Source organism: Suillus clintonianus (assembly GCF_016758775.1).
Source record: "Suillus clintonianus strain FC179 chromosome Unknown DEU56scaffold_133, whole genome shotgun sequence".
NCBI lineage: Eukaryota > Fungi > Basidiomycota > Agaricomycetes > Boletales > Suillaceae > Suillus > Suillus clintonianus.
In genome coordinates, this window is record NW_024539357.1 from 7,022 (window position 1) to 22,558 (window position 15,537).

A 15,537-nucleotide genomic window follows, 5' to 3' on the forward strand; every position below is an offset into this window, starting at 1 on the left:
TGACCATTATTTATTGTTTCTGTCGTTTAGGGATCATTCTCATTGGGAGCTGGTATTTACGATGGATTTCTGGCATTTGCCTCGGTTGTGCAGATGTTTGTGTTGGGCTCACGCCTCGTCCTCAGCATTCGAGAATATCATGCTGAGCTCGTGGCCGACTCTGATGCAGGAACCCGCATGACTACAATTGCTTTCCAGGAGCACGTATATATATCAACAGGCAGTGTGTAACACAGGCAATGCTCCCATACTTGTCGGGCGCTCTGCAGGGAGGAAGATATTTTTGTATTATGTTCCGTCGTAATACTCATTTAGTCCGAAGGAACTTTGAAGAGATACATACATAGATGATCTGGAACTAATATTTATTATAGAGTGCTGTATCACCATTTGGAAACCACGCTTGCCCAATGCTATGCGACATGTCTCACGATCCACCAAGTCCCTCGATGCTCCACGGGCATTACCATCGTCGACTACTCGACATCGGCTACGGAGTCGCGGTCTCACGTTACCCATTTAGTTTTGTGCTGGCTCAAAATATGCTTCTGATTGTACTGTGACTCTTACATATATAACAGCTCCTTGTTAGGCGGTGCTGAACTCGTATATATATAACAGCTGCCTGTTGGGCGGTTCTCACTGGATCGTGTCCGAAAATATTGAGCAGGGAATGAGATACCGAAGTGACTAAGAACGAGGACGTACAGTACATGTTTCACAGAGTAACTGAGGTGACCGGACGTGGCATCAAACCTAATTCATCCAATAGTATCACAATAGGTGAACAAAAATAAGACCCGGGCAAAATTAATGGACGTCATCTACCTGGAACATCGGTACTGCTCTTCCGTGGCCGTCGTGATGATCAATGTCCCACCTGCCTCTCAATATATCCTCATATGGAGGATCACAGAATTAAACGCCGTTGGCACGAAGCTAGAGACTAGCAGAAGATCATATCTCGTACACTCTTGAGAGGAAGAAGCCACATACATACGTGTAACACGTTCGGCCGGAGCCTCATCCTTCAAGGTGGTATGGAACCAATGGAACATTCCTGAGATGGAACGAAGAACCTGGACTGAAAGGGGTATACAATACCATATGGAGGAGTGGTCAAAGAAGCGGACAGGTAAAATTGCACTAACCTCAAGAGTCTACACCGTGATCATGAGCTATGGTAATGATGCAATACACTTACCTCACATCTTGATGGTCAGAAGATAGTCCAGAGGCTTATGGAACGGCATTCAATATCCAGGGTTACTCTGTGCGCTGCATAAAGCAGATAGTTCAGATTCTCAATGTATGCCTGCATTTCGGACACGTGGACATCTCGAATACGATGGAAACAAAGAAGGGTCAGGATGCTCTGTCACCACTGCAGGAGAATCGCGAAACGCACCAATACTTGACCAGGTATCGTCGCTTCGAGCGTGCGCTACGGTAAACACGTGGGGTGACGCACCCAACGGTTTTACGTGGCAAGTAGAGGTTTAACGGCAGAAGGTCGCATGGGACCAACTCCATTGCGTGTAGACAAGACATCATGCTGCCTTGAATTGTGTTCGTTTCCCAGTTCGACCTGACATCGAATGGCGCACAAACATAATTCCAGGAATCAGGGTTATTCTGTAAGCTTCAAGCTTCAAGAGCCCTGAATGCAAATCACAGTGCAGAATATTCCTAGGCATATCACATGGGGGTCTGCACAATAAGCACAAAACGTCTTGCAGAGCGTGATTTCCCTACCTGCTCGAGTACTTGAGTCTTGAAGTTGGCGACACATGTAGAAAAGCGCGTCGGACATAACCGGAAAGGGTATTTCTGCAAAACTTCCCACCCTCTTTATTTCCTCATCGTTGGTCTCCGCATCGTCACATTCCTTTCAGTACTAGTGGTCTACCTGCTCGGAGACACCTAAAATGCGGTCTGCAGTCTCCACATCTGCCTTCAGACAGGCGGCTCGTCCCCGCCGTCTACCAACACAGTATTCGCGCTTTGCCAGCTCAAACGCGGAGACAGCTCAGAAGAAAACTCAGGACGCGCTCGGGTCCGCCCAAAAGACTGCGGAAAAGCTTTGGGAGAGCTCCAAAAAGTTCCTTGGTCCCCTCGGCGAACGTGCTGGAAGCATGCTTGGATGTACGTAGTCTCGTGAGCTTTTACCTTTTGCAGATCCTAATTACAGCGCTGTTTGTGTTCAGCGTACCGCCAACCTGTGATGTACAACTTGTCTGTTGCGCGCGAACTGCTGAAGCAGGTTTACGTGGCGGAGCGTTTGCAACCTCCCACTGACCTTGCGGTGGTGAGAAGCGCATACTCGACACTATGGGGTCGTGCTAGCAGCCCAGCGTATTGGCGAGGGATTCTCAGCTCCGGGGAGTGGGCCAAGGTCGCTATATATGCCGTGGAAGCATATGGTATCTTCAAGGTTTGTTTGACGTTGGTCTGCGGTATTCCGATTGTTGACATGTCGACAGATTGGAGAGATTGTCGGACGGAGAAGCGCTGTCGGATACAATCTCCATTAGACAACATATTATTTATCAGCGAAAGCATGTTCTCGCATTCTACACTGATTCTACTGCATAGACATCTCACATTTTCTCATGCTGATGTTATTCTTCGCCCTTTGAATTTCCGTGACAGAGAGTGGGTAATATTACACCACATTCATAAGTCATAGACGATGAAATAGATATCCAAGTCATGTAGAGCCAGAGAATATAAAGTAGACCCTCTAATCCTCTTTCTTTGCACCAATCTTCTTTTCTGCTTCCGTGATCGATGCTGCGTCTGTTTGCGGGCCAGCTGCAGCTGAAAACACGATATTTAATTAGGTGACGCAATAAGCGCATGGGGAAATTCACGTGCCTCCGAACATTGATGCAGCCTTGAACGGTCTCTTGAGGTCGCCTTCCGCGGGCTTCCCAAGAATGTGAATGGCAACAGGCTTTGCGTCGTATAGATTCTTCAGACCCATAAGGGCTTGAATAAAGAGAGGCTGCGTGTACTTCATGTAGATATGGAAGAAGGCCATCATGGCGACACCAAAGTACGCAGCACGAAGCTATAAAAATCGCGGAATAAACTCCTGTTTTTTTTTCACAAAAGAGTGACGTACCAGTTTTGACGTCTCTGACAGGTCGTAGTCACGGACAGTCGTGGTCACGAGTCCTCCCGGGTCGGTCGACTAATGCATGTAAGCCAAACGTGCAGTGCTTCCATACGAATAGGATATTACCATGGGATTTTGAGCAACATCGACTAGTACAAACAATTAGATTTACAGCGAAAAAAAATCAAAGAGGGGACTAACCATATTTCAAGACGGTCTGGTCATTCTTCTGCCTGACCTGTGTAACCACACGTATTCAGATGCCACGTACGTGTTCCAAATTTTACTACTGACCTTGTAGGAAACGAAGAAGTATGCACCCATAATGATGACTTGACTTGCAACATAGCCCATCCGTACATAGTTGAGAACTTCCGGGTCATCGAATGGAATTCGACGGGCAACTGAGAACACGTCACACGAACGTTAGTAGTCTCCGGAATGAAAGAGTATATGCTCACCTTGCATCGCGCCAAGGGAAATGACGATGTTCTGTATTCCGGAGTTCATGTTGACGTTGACCACGTAGTCCTTGAAAAATTGAAGCTTGAAGTGTCTGAGAGTAAGGCTTGGAAAACAGCGTGACTGAATTCTGTGACACGTCTGTGCATGTGACATTATGTCACACACTTCCAAAACAGGTGCTGTGTATGACGTCGACTCCATGATAAACTGCATTATAAAGCTGACCTCGACACTCCATCTTCGAATCGAGCTCCCATGTATAACAACGAGGCTGCAACCATTTCCCGCGCGACCTCTGTTTCCCGTGCCAGCAAGCACGGCTCGACAGTGTCGCGCAACCAATCTCTCATCAAGAAAAACGTTGCCCCGCAGGATCTCCGCCCATCCGATATTCTTATCGAGCGATTCGTCTCGTGGAAAGCCATTGTGAAGCAACTCATCAGTTACTTTGAAGGCGTCGCCGATATTGAGAACAACATCGCCAAGGAATACACAAAGCTTGGCGCAGTTATTCAAGTACCTTTCCGCTCAGGAAATCAATTTCTGGGCGAAGGTGGCCTGCAGGTATGGAGATCCACAATAGCTCCACTGTTTTCCTTAGACAATGCCTCAGGACGTATATTACGGCATTCGCGATAAAACACGCGTCATCGCCGACCAGCATGCAAATTTAGGTCGGACCGTCGACAGCTCCATCGTCCAACATCTACAGAAACTGCACGCAGAGATTAAAGCGCACATAAAGGTGCGTACTCTGCCTTAATAGTGTACGCACCACAACCTGAGTTCGGCCAGAATGTTCAAAACGACACTGGCAAATTGGCCACCAGCGTTGCCAAAGAACGCGAGCTATCCGGAAGAATGATCGGCGAACTGGCAACGAGTGTCAGCATTTTCAAGAATACCCCGATGGGCGTGACTAATAAAAGCGATCCGTGAGCACTTCAACGCCTTCTGCGATAAGATGCACCTTTGACGGGCCGGCAGTTATGTTGCCAACATAGCGGTCATGAGACAATTGCAGAAGCAGGTACACGAAGAAAATGCTCTTCAGAAATCCATTATTATCATGCAACAAAACTCTGCCCACTTCGAGGAAGGAATCGTACGCGCCATTCAGTCGGCGTGGCAAACCTATGATGAGTGGCGATCTCGAATGACCAATTCAGTGCAAGATACATGGCATACCATGGGTAGAAACATGGTCTCATTGGCGCCAGACCGGGAGTGGATATCATTTTCAGCCAGATCCGACCATCTTCTCGATCCCGAGACCCCTCTGCGAAATCCAGAAACTATTCAATACCCTTCCAAAGAAGATACCTCCGTCATAGCCGTGCATACCGGACATCTTGAACGCAAGAAGAGGTTCACAAGGACCTATCGCGAGGCTTACTATGTCCTCACTCCCGCAGGATTCTTACATGAGTTTGCGACATCTGACCCATCTCAATCAGGCAGTCAAACGCCAATATTTTCATTGTTCCTTCCGGCGTGCACGCTCGGCCCTCCATCAACGCCGTCTTCGAAGTCTCACAAGTTCCATATCGAGGGTCGCAAAGACGGTACGGGTACCACTAAACACGGCTCCTTCAAATTGCCCATGACGGGTGGCCAGCATGCTTGGTCATTCCGTTCTCGTAGTCATGAGGATATGATGGAGTGGTGGAATGATGTCAGAATGCTATGTGCTCGTTATCTCGTCGCTAGCGAACAAATGGACCGCGGGGGTCCAGTTGAGGCGGCGGTCCGTTCCGCTGGATATGTTAGTGACGAAGAGGATGAGGACGAGGATGGGTCTAGCATGGAAGAGGAGCAAGAAGACGATGATGAGGATGACCTGTATCAAGATGCTGATGCTGTCGTCGACGATGATGATGATGATGACGAGGAACATATTGCTCCGCCTTCTTACTCCACCCCTGCCAAGAATTCTTCCAATGGAACTCGTCAGAATGGCTACGCTGTAAGTGTCTTGATTTTTGGTTGACGTGTCCACCGATGATCTTTCTGCTCAGCCAGAAAAACGAGCGTCGTCGATGAGCCATGATGATGGCACGGCTTCGTCACGCCCAAGCAAGCGTCAGCAGGAGAAGGCACCTGAAGGACGACCTCCACATGGCGAACGTTCATCTGACGCTGCGGGACAAGCTCCTAGTGAGCACGGGGAACGTGCCTCTATGCCCAAGAGTGGTGAGGCTGGTCCTGCGCCAGTGGAAAACAAATTTGCTGAAGACACAGAGTGACCGCGCGGCGGCACATGGACTATCCTCTATCACACAACTTGATGAGCAACCGAATCGGATCTGCTCCACTACTTTATTGTTTTTTTGTGTCTGCATTGTCGGATAATTCATACATGAGATATGTTTGATTTAGTATGCACCTATATCAATGAGAAACCGCACCGGGGGCCGGTGAAGTGAGGGCAAATTTCAAGCATAATGAGCTTTCATTGTCCATAGGTTCAGAGCAATGACATATGTGATTAGACCTTCGGATATGAATCATATGAGACATTCCAAATCTACGATTGACCACTCTCTGAAGGCACCATCACGATGACCCTTGAATGCAAAATTTCCCCGAACGTCCAGGGGGATAGTGTGTAGGTTCGTCCACTGAGTCAGGATGATGATATGTTGCTTTCCTCAGTGCACGTCTTATTGTAGTTGCAAGGAACTTGCCAACAAAACCTTGCGGACCATTTAACTCTTGCCGCATCTGCCCGTTCTCTGAACTATGAAGTTTATAGTGACCGGATGACACGCGAGACGAAATTGGACGAATAGCTGTCATTTCAGCATGAAGAAGTCATTCGTTGCATAGACTAGAAGGTAATATATATATGCAGCTAGGCCGATATTCATTCAATATAAGTATATGTATAACCTGTTCCTTCGACCGCGGTGCTGTGCTCCTCAGCATGGGCGGCTAGATCTCCCAGGTTTGTCTGGCATCATACTCATATATTTCTGATGTGTGCTAAACCTCTGGACGTAGCGCTCGTGAGTTGCTGCTTTTTGTTTCGTCAGCGTTCCACTTCCTTATTTGGACATCGATACAGGCTTATTGTCAAACGACTTCATCATCAGTCCACTTCAAGTGATTCTTATTGTTTTCGCGCTAATAGGTTCACAGAATCGCTTCGACCGCCTAAGACGTTTTATCCCATCAGCGGCTTGAAATGGACTACAGACGGCCAAGACAATTAGACCGGAACTTCTCCAAACGCTTCCGGTAAACTTTGTGCCTACACCTAAACTTTGCTTTGCTCTAGCCGTGGACCGTTGCGAACGTATATAATGTCGTGATTATATGTTCTTTTCCTCCCAACTTCAGTCACCCGTCTTCAGTCTTCAGAGCAGAGCAATCACTCTATTCAAAAGCCATCCCCCGCTCATAACAATCTGAAATGGACGCCTTCACTACTTTCACCTCCATCTTCACTACCTCTCAATTTGAGGAATCATCACATGTTGCCTCGGTGCCTACGGATGAGGAATCCAGTAGCAGCAGCGGAGGCGCATACTGCGTGGTAGCTTAAGCGCCTCTTGCGAGCTTATCACTATAGGTAACATTATTGAGTTCCGGTATGTCTTCCTAAAAACTATCGCGCTGGTCACGGTCCTCATTCTACATCAACAGGCTCTGCAAGTGACTTGAATGCAGGGTTGTGAACAGTATCATTTTCATCGTCAATATCACCACAAGCACACTCTCCAGCAACATTATGCCACGAAATTTTTGTTTCGCGGATGTACATATACCATGTCATTTGTACTCTGCATGCAACCACCACATCGCATCTCTTCGTTCATACAATTATTCGTTCTCTTTTCGTCACATTCGATTATTTGTTTAAATTTTTGGCACCTTTTTCGGGGAGAGATCCTCATTTTCGTTCGAGTACATGTACGCATACATTTATTTGTGTAGATGTTTAGCAGCTTTTTTCGGGGAGAGATCCTTATTTTCGTTCGAGTACATATACGCATATATAGCGCGGAATATATTGTTGTAAATTGGTTCCATGAAGTAACAGCGCTTTCTTCGAATCTATTGCTTTCATGAACAGCAGGCGCTAGTTATTCCTGTCAATCTTGGTGCGGATTTGTCTGTCAATCTTGGTGCGGATTTGTCTGTCACTGGCAAGCCGCTGTAGAAGCCAAAGTCCATTAATCGACAACGGTTTAGTGTTCACAAAATGCAGATTGCTGAACTGAAGTCAGAACTTTTGTCGAGACAAGACATCTGCCTGGTCCCTTTGATTGCTTCACGCAGCTCTCGGCACAAAGCATCCTCCAGCATCTGAGAAACCTGTCGTGCATGTTTGAATTTTATCCACTAGAATTGTGTGACCGAGTCACTGATGAAGACAATAGCCGTGAAACGTGGAGGCGCAATTCGAGCACATTAGACGTCAGACGAAAAAGACAGGTGACATTTCAAACATATACACTGTCAAAATGAATGCAACGAGCTCCATGTAGTTGCGAGATACTAGGAAATCCAATGAGGCACCGATATACAGGACAGACATCATTGAAGATAGTTGACGCACCGGAATTCCGGCATTACCTTCTGCTGCCTCGTCATATATATTTGCCCAAGATCTGTGCAAATACCTCGGCTGCACCGCTCATATGCAAAATTTGGGAGATGCCTGTGTGTAGGACGACGAGATGAGGGTTAGGTGATGACAAGTCTTGTGAAGGGGCAGCAATCGAATAATATTCCAGGTTGCACTCGCGTTATGTACCTGCGTAATCCAACTTGAGGGTCAGAATTAACGCTCAACTAGTAGACGTAGCACATTAGGATCGTCAGTCCCAGACAACAGCCGGCCTATTGTTGCATCTATGCGGGAGTGCGCCCTGTTTCATGTCTAAGGACAAGGATGAGCAAAGAAGTGGCAGAGCATATGTGTTTCAACTGACCGTGGTGGTTGGTACGCAGCTATGGAGTTATTCTGCACTCAACCAGACACTCCGCGGGGACCTCTTCGGGACCCAGCTGCGTGTTGCGCCACGCACGACTGCACATTGCCCGCTCCTCAACGCTGTCGCTACCCGTTGGTATAGATCTGCATCTTTCATGCCTATAGAATCTATCTGTTCGACGTGGTGGGACCCTGACGTTGAGAGGGGTAGGGTTGCTAGGTGGCGGACATACTTAGTGTCACTTTCACACACATTCCGTCCGTCGCGCATGATGGTTGGGAGTACTGGAGTTTGCCTATCTGGCCACTGGACCGCGTTTGTTTTGGTCGGAAACTTTTACTTTTTGCTTTCTTCGTCTTGGCTGAGCGATTGTCAGAACCATTTATGACATCGAACATGAAGCAGGGGACGTACAGTAGCGGAATAACCTTACAGAGTTCTAATAACTCCCTAACGAATACCGCGCCCTTCATGTTCAATTTCACTTTGTCACGGTGCTCTTGTTTTAAGGTCAGTGATTAACATTCAGGACAAGAAACGCGAACCACACCTCAGCTAGCTTTTACAGCTCTGCGCGAGAGTTTGCGAAGTGTGGTTTCATCCATAAGTGGGATTTTGGGGTTGTATGAGTGATATGCGTGGGGGAGGGGTGCTTCATTCATTTTGCGTGGTTTAGTGTTTCACACACGGGTTATCTGATGAAGAGCATGGTGCTGGAGCAAGTTGGGGATCTGCTGTAGGAGTTAGGAAATAAACAATGGTACTTTTGGATGTGCTTACCTATGTACTGCGGTAATCAGTGTGATTCAGCGTCGTGATATCCAGCAACACAGAACGACGTTTGGAATTGTGAGTTTGCACACCGCCGTTGACAATCTTGGAGTAACGATATTTGTTAATACAGCCCCAAGTCATCCATCAAGGGAACCCCATGGTCGGCCTCTGCACTCCATGCGGTTGACATAAGCCCCTAGTCTGCACGTTCATCTGCGGGCTCAGCACTTACCTCCACAAACATTTTCAACCTCTCAGACTCCAATTCATCTCGTCCTTCTGCACATTCCACCCACTGACGTATAGCGACCACGTCATTTGCATCGCTGAAATCTGGTCGACTGTTGGGCACCATCATGCCATCTGCGAGCGCGTTTGGACACGCAGATCCCTTACAGTACACGTCCCACACTGCTGAGGAATACGAGGACCATATTGGAGGGATGATCGTGTTAGGCGCGCACACTAGGACGAGAGGGGACATCGAGTGCCCGAAAGTCTCATGACATTGGTACGTTGGACAAACAGTATGTGCTTTGTGCGGAAGCGACGTCTATCCAGCCTCCAATTGCAAAGCTGGTGAAAGCGCTCAATATCAAAGTAGACAACAGTCAGCATTTGGGAGTGTCTGTCATCGTGGGAAAGTGCTTCAGCTTCCTCCCACTCAGTGGCAAAGTCTGGCATCAAACAAGTTCGCAGACCTCCAGGATGTTATTCTCCCCCCTCCCGACCACGATCGCTTGTACGCCCAGGCCTGTAGAGCAGAAGCGAAGATACCATTGCACTGAGCGCTTTTCCTATGTTGCGTTGGAGTGGATAAAGTGGGCCACGAAAAATGGTCAATAGGCCATCCAATGACTACGTTTGCGACCGAGGGCTGCAGGCCTGTGGGTGTCGAAAACCAACTGTATTATGAATGCTCCCTCAGCAGTTTCGTGAGTCTCAGTCTGCGTCTCTTTGTCTGGTATATATGGATATATCCACAACGTCACATATTTATCACGAGTTGAATGCAGATTTATGGAACTCATTTGCAGTCCTTGAACTCTTCCTGTTGAGTCTCTAGAGCCCGACCATCGAGGTCTTTGTTTTTGGCGAGGACGCTCGTTATGACATCATGTTACCTTCCATTCCTTCAATCCTTTTTTCTCTCATTGTTGTATAGACCACGGCTAAGCACGTCTACCAGAACACCAAAGCCACCAAATCCTGTATTCAAGTCATTAAGTCCTGCATCATATTTTTCTCAGGCATTGCAGGTATCACTCCCCACCCAAGCCCTTGACGTTCGGGTATATTACACTCCCCCAAAGTACGACGGAGGGGGTGTCATCGTATTCCACCACGACGCAGGATACGCAGGTACAAGTTTCGCATGTCTCGCGAAAGAGATTAGTGAGGTCATGAGGGATAGCGTCGGTGTTCTGGCATTTGATGCGAGAAGACATGGTACGCATTCGCTTCAGAGAAACGTGGAATACTCACCGTGTTTCAGGAAAGACGACATCATCTGAGTCTGATGAAGACCTATCAATTAATGTCCTCGTGGAGGATTTCTGTGCTCTGCTGCAAACAATTTACCCAGATGCGGCAGCAGCTCCACCGTTAATGGTGAGCTCTATTCTCCCTTTAACGCATCTCGAGTCAATAATTCTCTGAATAGCTTGTTGGACACAGCATGGGAGGATCTGTATGCGTTCGCGCGTGTCCCATACTTCAGCAACGCAAATATAATATCGCGGGAGTGGCTGTTCTGGATGTAGTAGAAGGTACTTAGTGCTACACCAAAATTTATGAATTGCACGAGTTTGACCCATCACCAATAGGCACAGCAGTGGAAGCGCTGCCTCACATGCACGCAATTCTCAACTCTCGACCCGAGGGTTTCGATAGCGTTGAGGAAGCAGTCGAGTGGCAGTCCGTGTTTCGTTTCACCTTCAATAGATGTTGTATTCAAACCCGCTTATACAGCGTCAATACGGGCCTCATCCATAACCCCACTTCTGCCCGTGTTTCAATTCCATCTATCGTTGTTCCCGCCGATTCCCCTCTGACGCCCAGCACACGCGCAAATATTGGGTTCAAATACAAGTGGCGTACGCCGCTTCGGTCAATGGCACCATACTGGGACAGTAAGTCTACAGTTGCTCTTTTGACTTGCATCAATGACTCTGATTTTTCTTTCAGGCTGGTTCCCGTCGCTTTCGTCTTTATTCCTCGGCCTCCGCTCCGCACGGCTCTTAGTATTAGCAGGCGCAGAGCGCCTTGACACGACACTTATGGTTGGCCAGATGCAGGGCAAATTCTGGCTTGAAGTCATGGCTGGTTCGGGTGTGGGACATCTCGTACACGAGGTTCGTCGGTTATTTGCGATAAACGCCTTGTATATTGATGTGAACTTAGGATTATCCGACGAAACTAGCAGAAATTCCGGCAGATTTTTGGAAGCGCAATGAACGCGTTGTGGTTCGAGGGAACATTATCAAGAGGGTCGGGGAGGCTTAGAGTACAAGTAGTTAGATATGTCTTTGGCTGTTTGCCTTTTTTATAGTTCGTTTGTTGCGTGCGACAACCTGAATTACGGTCTCGGTCCAAGACATGGTGCACACATATGAAGTGTGATCACTTTGCAAAGCGCAATAAAACCCGCCGCCCACTCCTGAGTTATGCAATATATAACTCTAATCTAAAATTCGCACGCAGTCTCTAATGTTAGAAAAACATACCTTATTACTGAGTCATAGCTAGCCCGTCTTCGCCCGTCATCATCTTTTCGTCCAGGCTTTGAAAGTCTCGAAGGCTACAAATTTTTCTAGCTCTCTAGTGAGCGTTTTCAGTACTGGTGGAGTCGTCATGACGGGAGGCGAAACATTTTGCAATACCAAACGAATTGCCAAACCATGACCTTAGCGCTCGCAGTGTCATAGTCATCTTTTACGACGCCCGAGCGGGGACTGCTGCCCTCAGCGGCTCTACGATTGATTCATCGCATGCAAAGTATTGTCCATCTCACACCATGGCATCAGCACAGTGCTGGGCTCGGAATCCACCGCAAATATCTACTGATATCAGACGGCATTCTGAATCATTATCAGCGGCAGTGCGATCATGATGCTGTAATCTTTCAGGTTCTTTCCTTCGAATCGCAATCAGGCGATTAAGAATGCTGAAATGCATCTTCTTTTACATAGATACCTTTATCATAACTTATCAATTCCCAGCTGCAGGACCGTCCGTTCTACCCCATCTTCGCTTACCTTCCTCGCAGATACATTAGTGCTGCCTCTTCCCTTCGAAAAATCTGAGGCCTCAACCGCACCGCGAACGGCGAGCATCCCATAATGCAACCACCAGGTACTTGGTTCGGTATGTTAATCTCATGTTAATTACTGTTATATGCCGACAACTATATCTCTTTGCCCCAGCGTCCTGGAAGACTCGCTCGAAAAATCCGTCAGAAAATGCAAGCGGGAAATCATTCTCTGCACGCACATGTTACGTGCTGCACGGCATGTTGGTCCTGATACACGTCTTCCTCACCATGTCTTATATCTCTCGCTGGGAACACCGTGTGACTCTCCCATTCACGCCCACGAACACCGATTTTTGGCCTGTGGTACTGAGCGCTTCACTACAAGCATTTTACACGGTATGTGCTCGCTGTTATCTCACCAATACACCAATCACAAGACTTCGTCTAGCTCTATACAGTTGTCCTAGTCTTCCTTACCCAACGACTTGCGATGTCGAGGACGCTTGTACGCCGTCTGAAATTGACCTCGATCCACGACATCTCCGGCGCATGGGGAGGCCTTGGCTCCGCACTCAGTAGTGTCTGGAAACAAATTGGTGTCCCTGCATCATCGTGGGCGACTACCGCAGTGACAACCTACCTTATATGCATTTCTGTCCTGCACGTCACCTCTTCCACTCTCCTACAATTTCAAACATTCAATTCTTTTATGACGACTAATGTGTCAACAACACTAGGATGGGTAGATCCATCAAACTTCACCCTGGACTGGGTTGTTGAGAACTGGGAGGTCGTCACTGCATCCTTACCGGCTATCAGTCAATTTCCTGGACTTATTTCTATAGGGTTATCCAATAATACAGTTTACGACACCTCGCGGACGAACTCCATCGTCGGGTATGCAACGGTGAATGCCACAACGATGACCTCGAGTTGTGGATTGCTTCCAAATGTCACATACTCTCTGAATCAAAGCACAGCAAGTGCTCCATTTGGCAATGGAAATGTTCTCTTAATGACTGTAAACCCCCCCTGTACGTCAGCATGGTGTGAAATATCATTTCATCATATTTAGAAATGCCTACAGGGACAGATCAGATACAAGTAGTTCAGCCCCCTTCCAGCTCGGTCAATGACGTTCGTGCCAAGCTTTTGGTGCGCACTCTGAAGCTAATTCGCGACTGCCCCACATTAGTACCAGAGTTTCGCACAGCCTTCTGTCTTGCTAATGATTTCTACCTTGTTGGAGATCGAGCCTTCAGTACGAAAGGAGGTTGCGGTACCAATGACTTGGAAATCAGTTGGGGAACCTCCGATACCGGCACCTGCGGTATCTGCGATGCCTGCGGGAAACACGATGCCTGTGGGAAATACGGGTGCATCGAACCCTTCGTGTGTGTATGGCCTGCTCGGAATGTAGTCATGATAACAAACCTTCTGCAAATTCGAACACATCCATTGAAGTCTATTTTGTGCAATGCTCGCTGTTGACCAACAATATCACAGTAGTGATCGATATGCAAACCAACGCTCTACAGAATCCGATCCCTATCTCGCAGCCATCCACGCAATGGGGGGAAATGCATCAGTGGACATCTACCCCGTGGTCAATATTTGTGCGTTGAACAATACTTGTATTGAGGGGTTATCAAAGTTCAATGATCCGTTGTCTACATAAGATGAGTCAGGTTTTGTCTTCTTCAGGCGGTAGTGGGTGTCAATTCGGTGAGGGTTTAGGTGGATATGAATATATCAGTGAACCCACCATTGTGGATGAGCTCAGACTTTACCTTCACCGCCATCCTACAATGCCTCAACCACAGTCTTTTATTCTAGGTATATCATGTCATTGGTAGGATTGAATCTCACAGCTCAGTATGACCAATGGGCCGCCGGCGAAGAACCTCCCGTTTCTAATTTCACCCTGAGACTGGATAAACTAGAAGCTGCTATTGCGCAAACAGTTGCAGAAGTCACTTGGATCTGTAAGAGACCATATGCATGGGTGTGTTCTTACTCATACTATCCCTACCTCAGCAACCAGAATGGGATCCAATGGAGGAGTTCCACCTGGTGAGGGGATGGCGCTTGTCGATGAGGAGGTGATTGCCCTACGACTCAATGTCAGTTCCAACTACACAGAACCTCTCTCTATTTGACTGATGCATACACGTTGCAGATCACCCTTATTCCTGTGAGTTCACGACGTCATCTATGCAATGACAGTTTGTCGAAGTTGATTCTAGCTGCTATTTGCGACCTCTGCGTCAGTGATCATGTTGGGATTGGCTCTACACATGACAGGAGCATTCGATGCATCCCACAACAGCCAGGCTGCCATCCAAAATACAGGCGCACTGCAACTGTTGTGGTTGGGTCATCATTCGCCATCCGTCCACGAAGCTTTGGAAGATGTGGAGCATCCGACGGAGGACAACTTGCGTCGTGCAGGCATGATAGATGTTTGTTTTGCGAGGACGACATCCGACGAAGAAGAGCTGCCAACGAGGAGCTCAACTGATAGTCCCTCTGTCCAGGGAGTTGACCACGGCCGTGAAAATGGGATGTAATATTGAGATCGTTGACACAGTAGTAATTGTAACATTCTAGCGTTGATTATGTCTTGATATCTTGAGCCAGTAGAATATTTATGTGTTGAGATTCAACCGCAATGTCAACCTGTCTACTAATTAGTGACGCGTATGAGAATACGTCGATGCCGATGCACTGTAGATGGCCACTCAGTCTCCCAACCAGCAGTTCACCCACCATGGGGGCGCACGCCTGACTAATTCGGTCATGTACTAGTCCATCTTTTCATCAACAGGACGCTCTTCAAACTCGTCTCCTTGATCAGAGCATGCAGTGAGCACAAGAACGGTGTCAATTTGAATGACCGCAAGTTCGTCATCGTCAAGTACGTCGTCAAAATCACCATCAAACACAGCGAACCACTCCGGAGGCACCGAACCACCCTGTGG

The 15,537-nt window shown here is 47.7% G+C and overlaps 5 protein-coding genes across 5 annotated transcripts; 4 read left to right on the forward strand and 1 right to left on the reverse strand.

The window, feature by feature from the left end:
• Positions 1–1,812: 1,812 nt before the first annotated feature.
• Positions 1,813–2,578, forward strand: DEU56DRAFT_115855 (mitochondrial ATP synthase g subunit-domain-containing protein). Its single transcript, XM_041344624.1, has 3 exons — positions 1,813–2,145; positions 2,208–2,434; positions 2,484–2,578. The coding sequence occupies exons 1-3, from the start codon at positions 1,929–1,931 to the stop codon at positions 2,532–2,534; spliced, it is 495 nt and encodes a 164-aa protein (XP_041202606.1). The 5' UTR covers positions 1,813–1,928; the 3' UTR covers positions 2,535–2,578.
• A 165-nt stretch (positions 2,579–2,743) lies between these two features.
• On the reverse strand, positions 2,744–3,631 carry DEU56DRAFT_873865 (inorganic phosphate transporter; the record flags this gene model as incomplete). Its single annotated transcript, XM_041355898.1, has 7 exons — positions 2,744–2,820; positions 2,878–3,073; positions 3,128–3,196; positions 3,248–3,270; positions 3,323–3,359; positions 3,416–3,525; positions 3,583–3,631. 7 exons carry the CDS (start codon positions 3,629–3,631, stop codon positions 2,744–2,746), a joined length of 561 nt encoding a protein of 186 aa, XP_041202607.1.
• Positions 3,632–3,810: 179 nt separating this feature from the next.
• On the forward strand, positions 3,811–6,081 carry DEU56DRAFT_835703 (uncharacterized protein). The gene is made up of 5 exons (XM_041354757.1): positions 3,811–4,150; positions 4,200–4,331; positions 4,382–4,521; positions 4,574–5,552; positions 5,605–6,081. The coding sequence occupies exons 1-5, from the start codon at positions 3,842–3,844 to the stop codon at positions 5,830–5,832; spliced, it is 1,788 nt and encodes a 595-aa protein (XP_041202608.1). The 5' UTR covers positions 3,811–3,841; the 3' UTR covers positions 5,833–6,081.
• Positions 6,082–9,949: 3,868 nt separating this feature from the next.
• DEU56DRAFT_835715 (Alpha/Beta hydrolase protein) lies at positions 9,950–11,930 on the forward strand. Its single transcript, XM_041354758.1, has 8 exons — positions 9,950–10,238; positions 10,493–10,752; positions 10,799–10,914; positions 10,967–11,072; positions 11,130–11,220; positions 11,275–11,435; positions 11,491–11,657; positions 11,707–11,930. The coding sequence occupies exons 1-8, from the start codon at positions 10,216–10,218 to the stop codon at positions 11,806–11,808; spliced, it is 1,026 nt and encodes a 341-aa protein (XP_041202609.1). The 5' UTR covers positions 9,950–10,215; the 3' UTR covers positions 11,809–11,930.
• A 752-nt stretch (positions 11,931–12,682) lies between these two features.
• On the forward strand, positions 12,683–15,126 carry DEU56DRAFT_747020 (uncharacterized protein; the record flags this gene model as incomplete). Its single annotated transcript, XM_041349246.1, has 6 exons — positions 12,683–12,952; positions 13,005–13,577; positions 13,858–14,172; positions 14,340–14,541; positions 14,594–14,679; positions 14,803–15,126. 6 exons carry the CDS (start codon positions 12,683–12,685, stop codon positions 15,124–15,126), a joined length of 1,770 nt encoding a protein of 589 aa, XP_041202610.1.
• Positions 15,127–15,537: the final 411 nt, after the last annotated feature.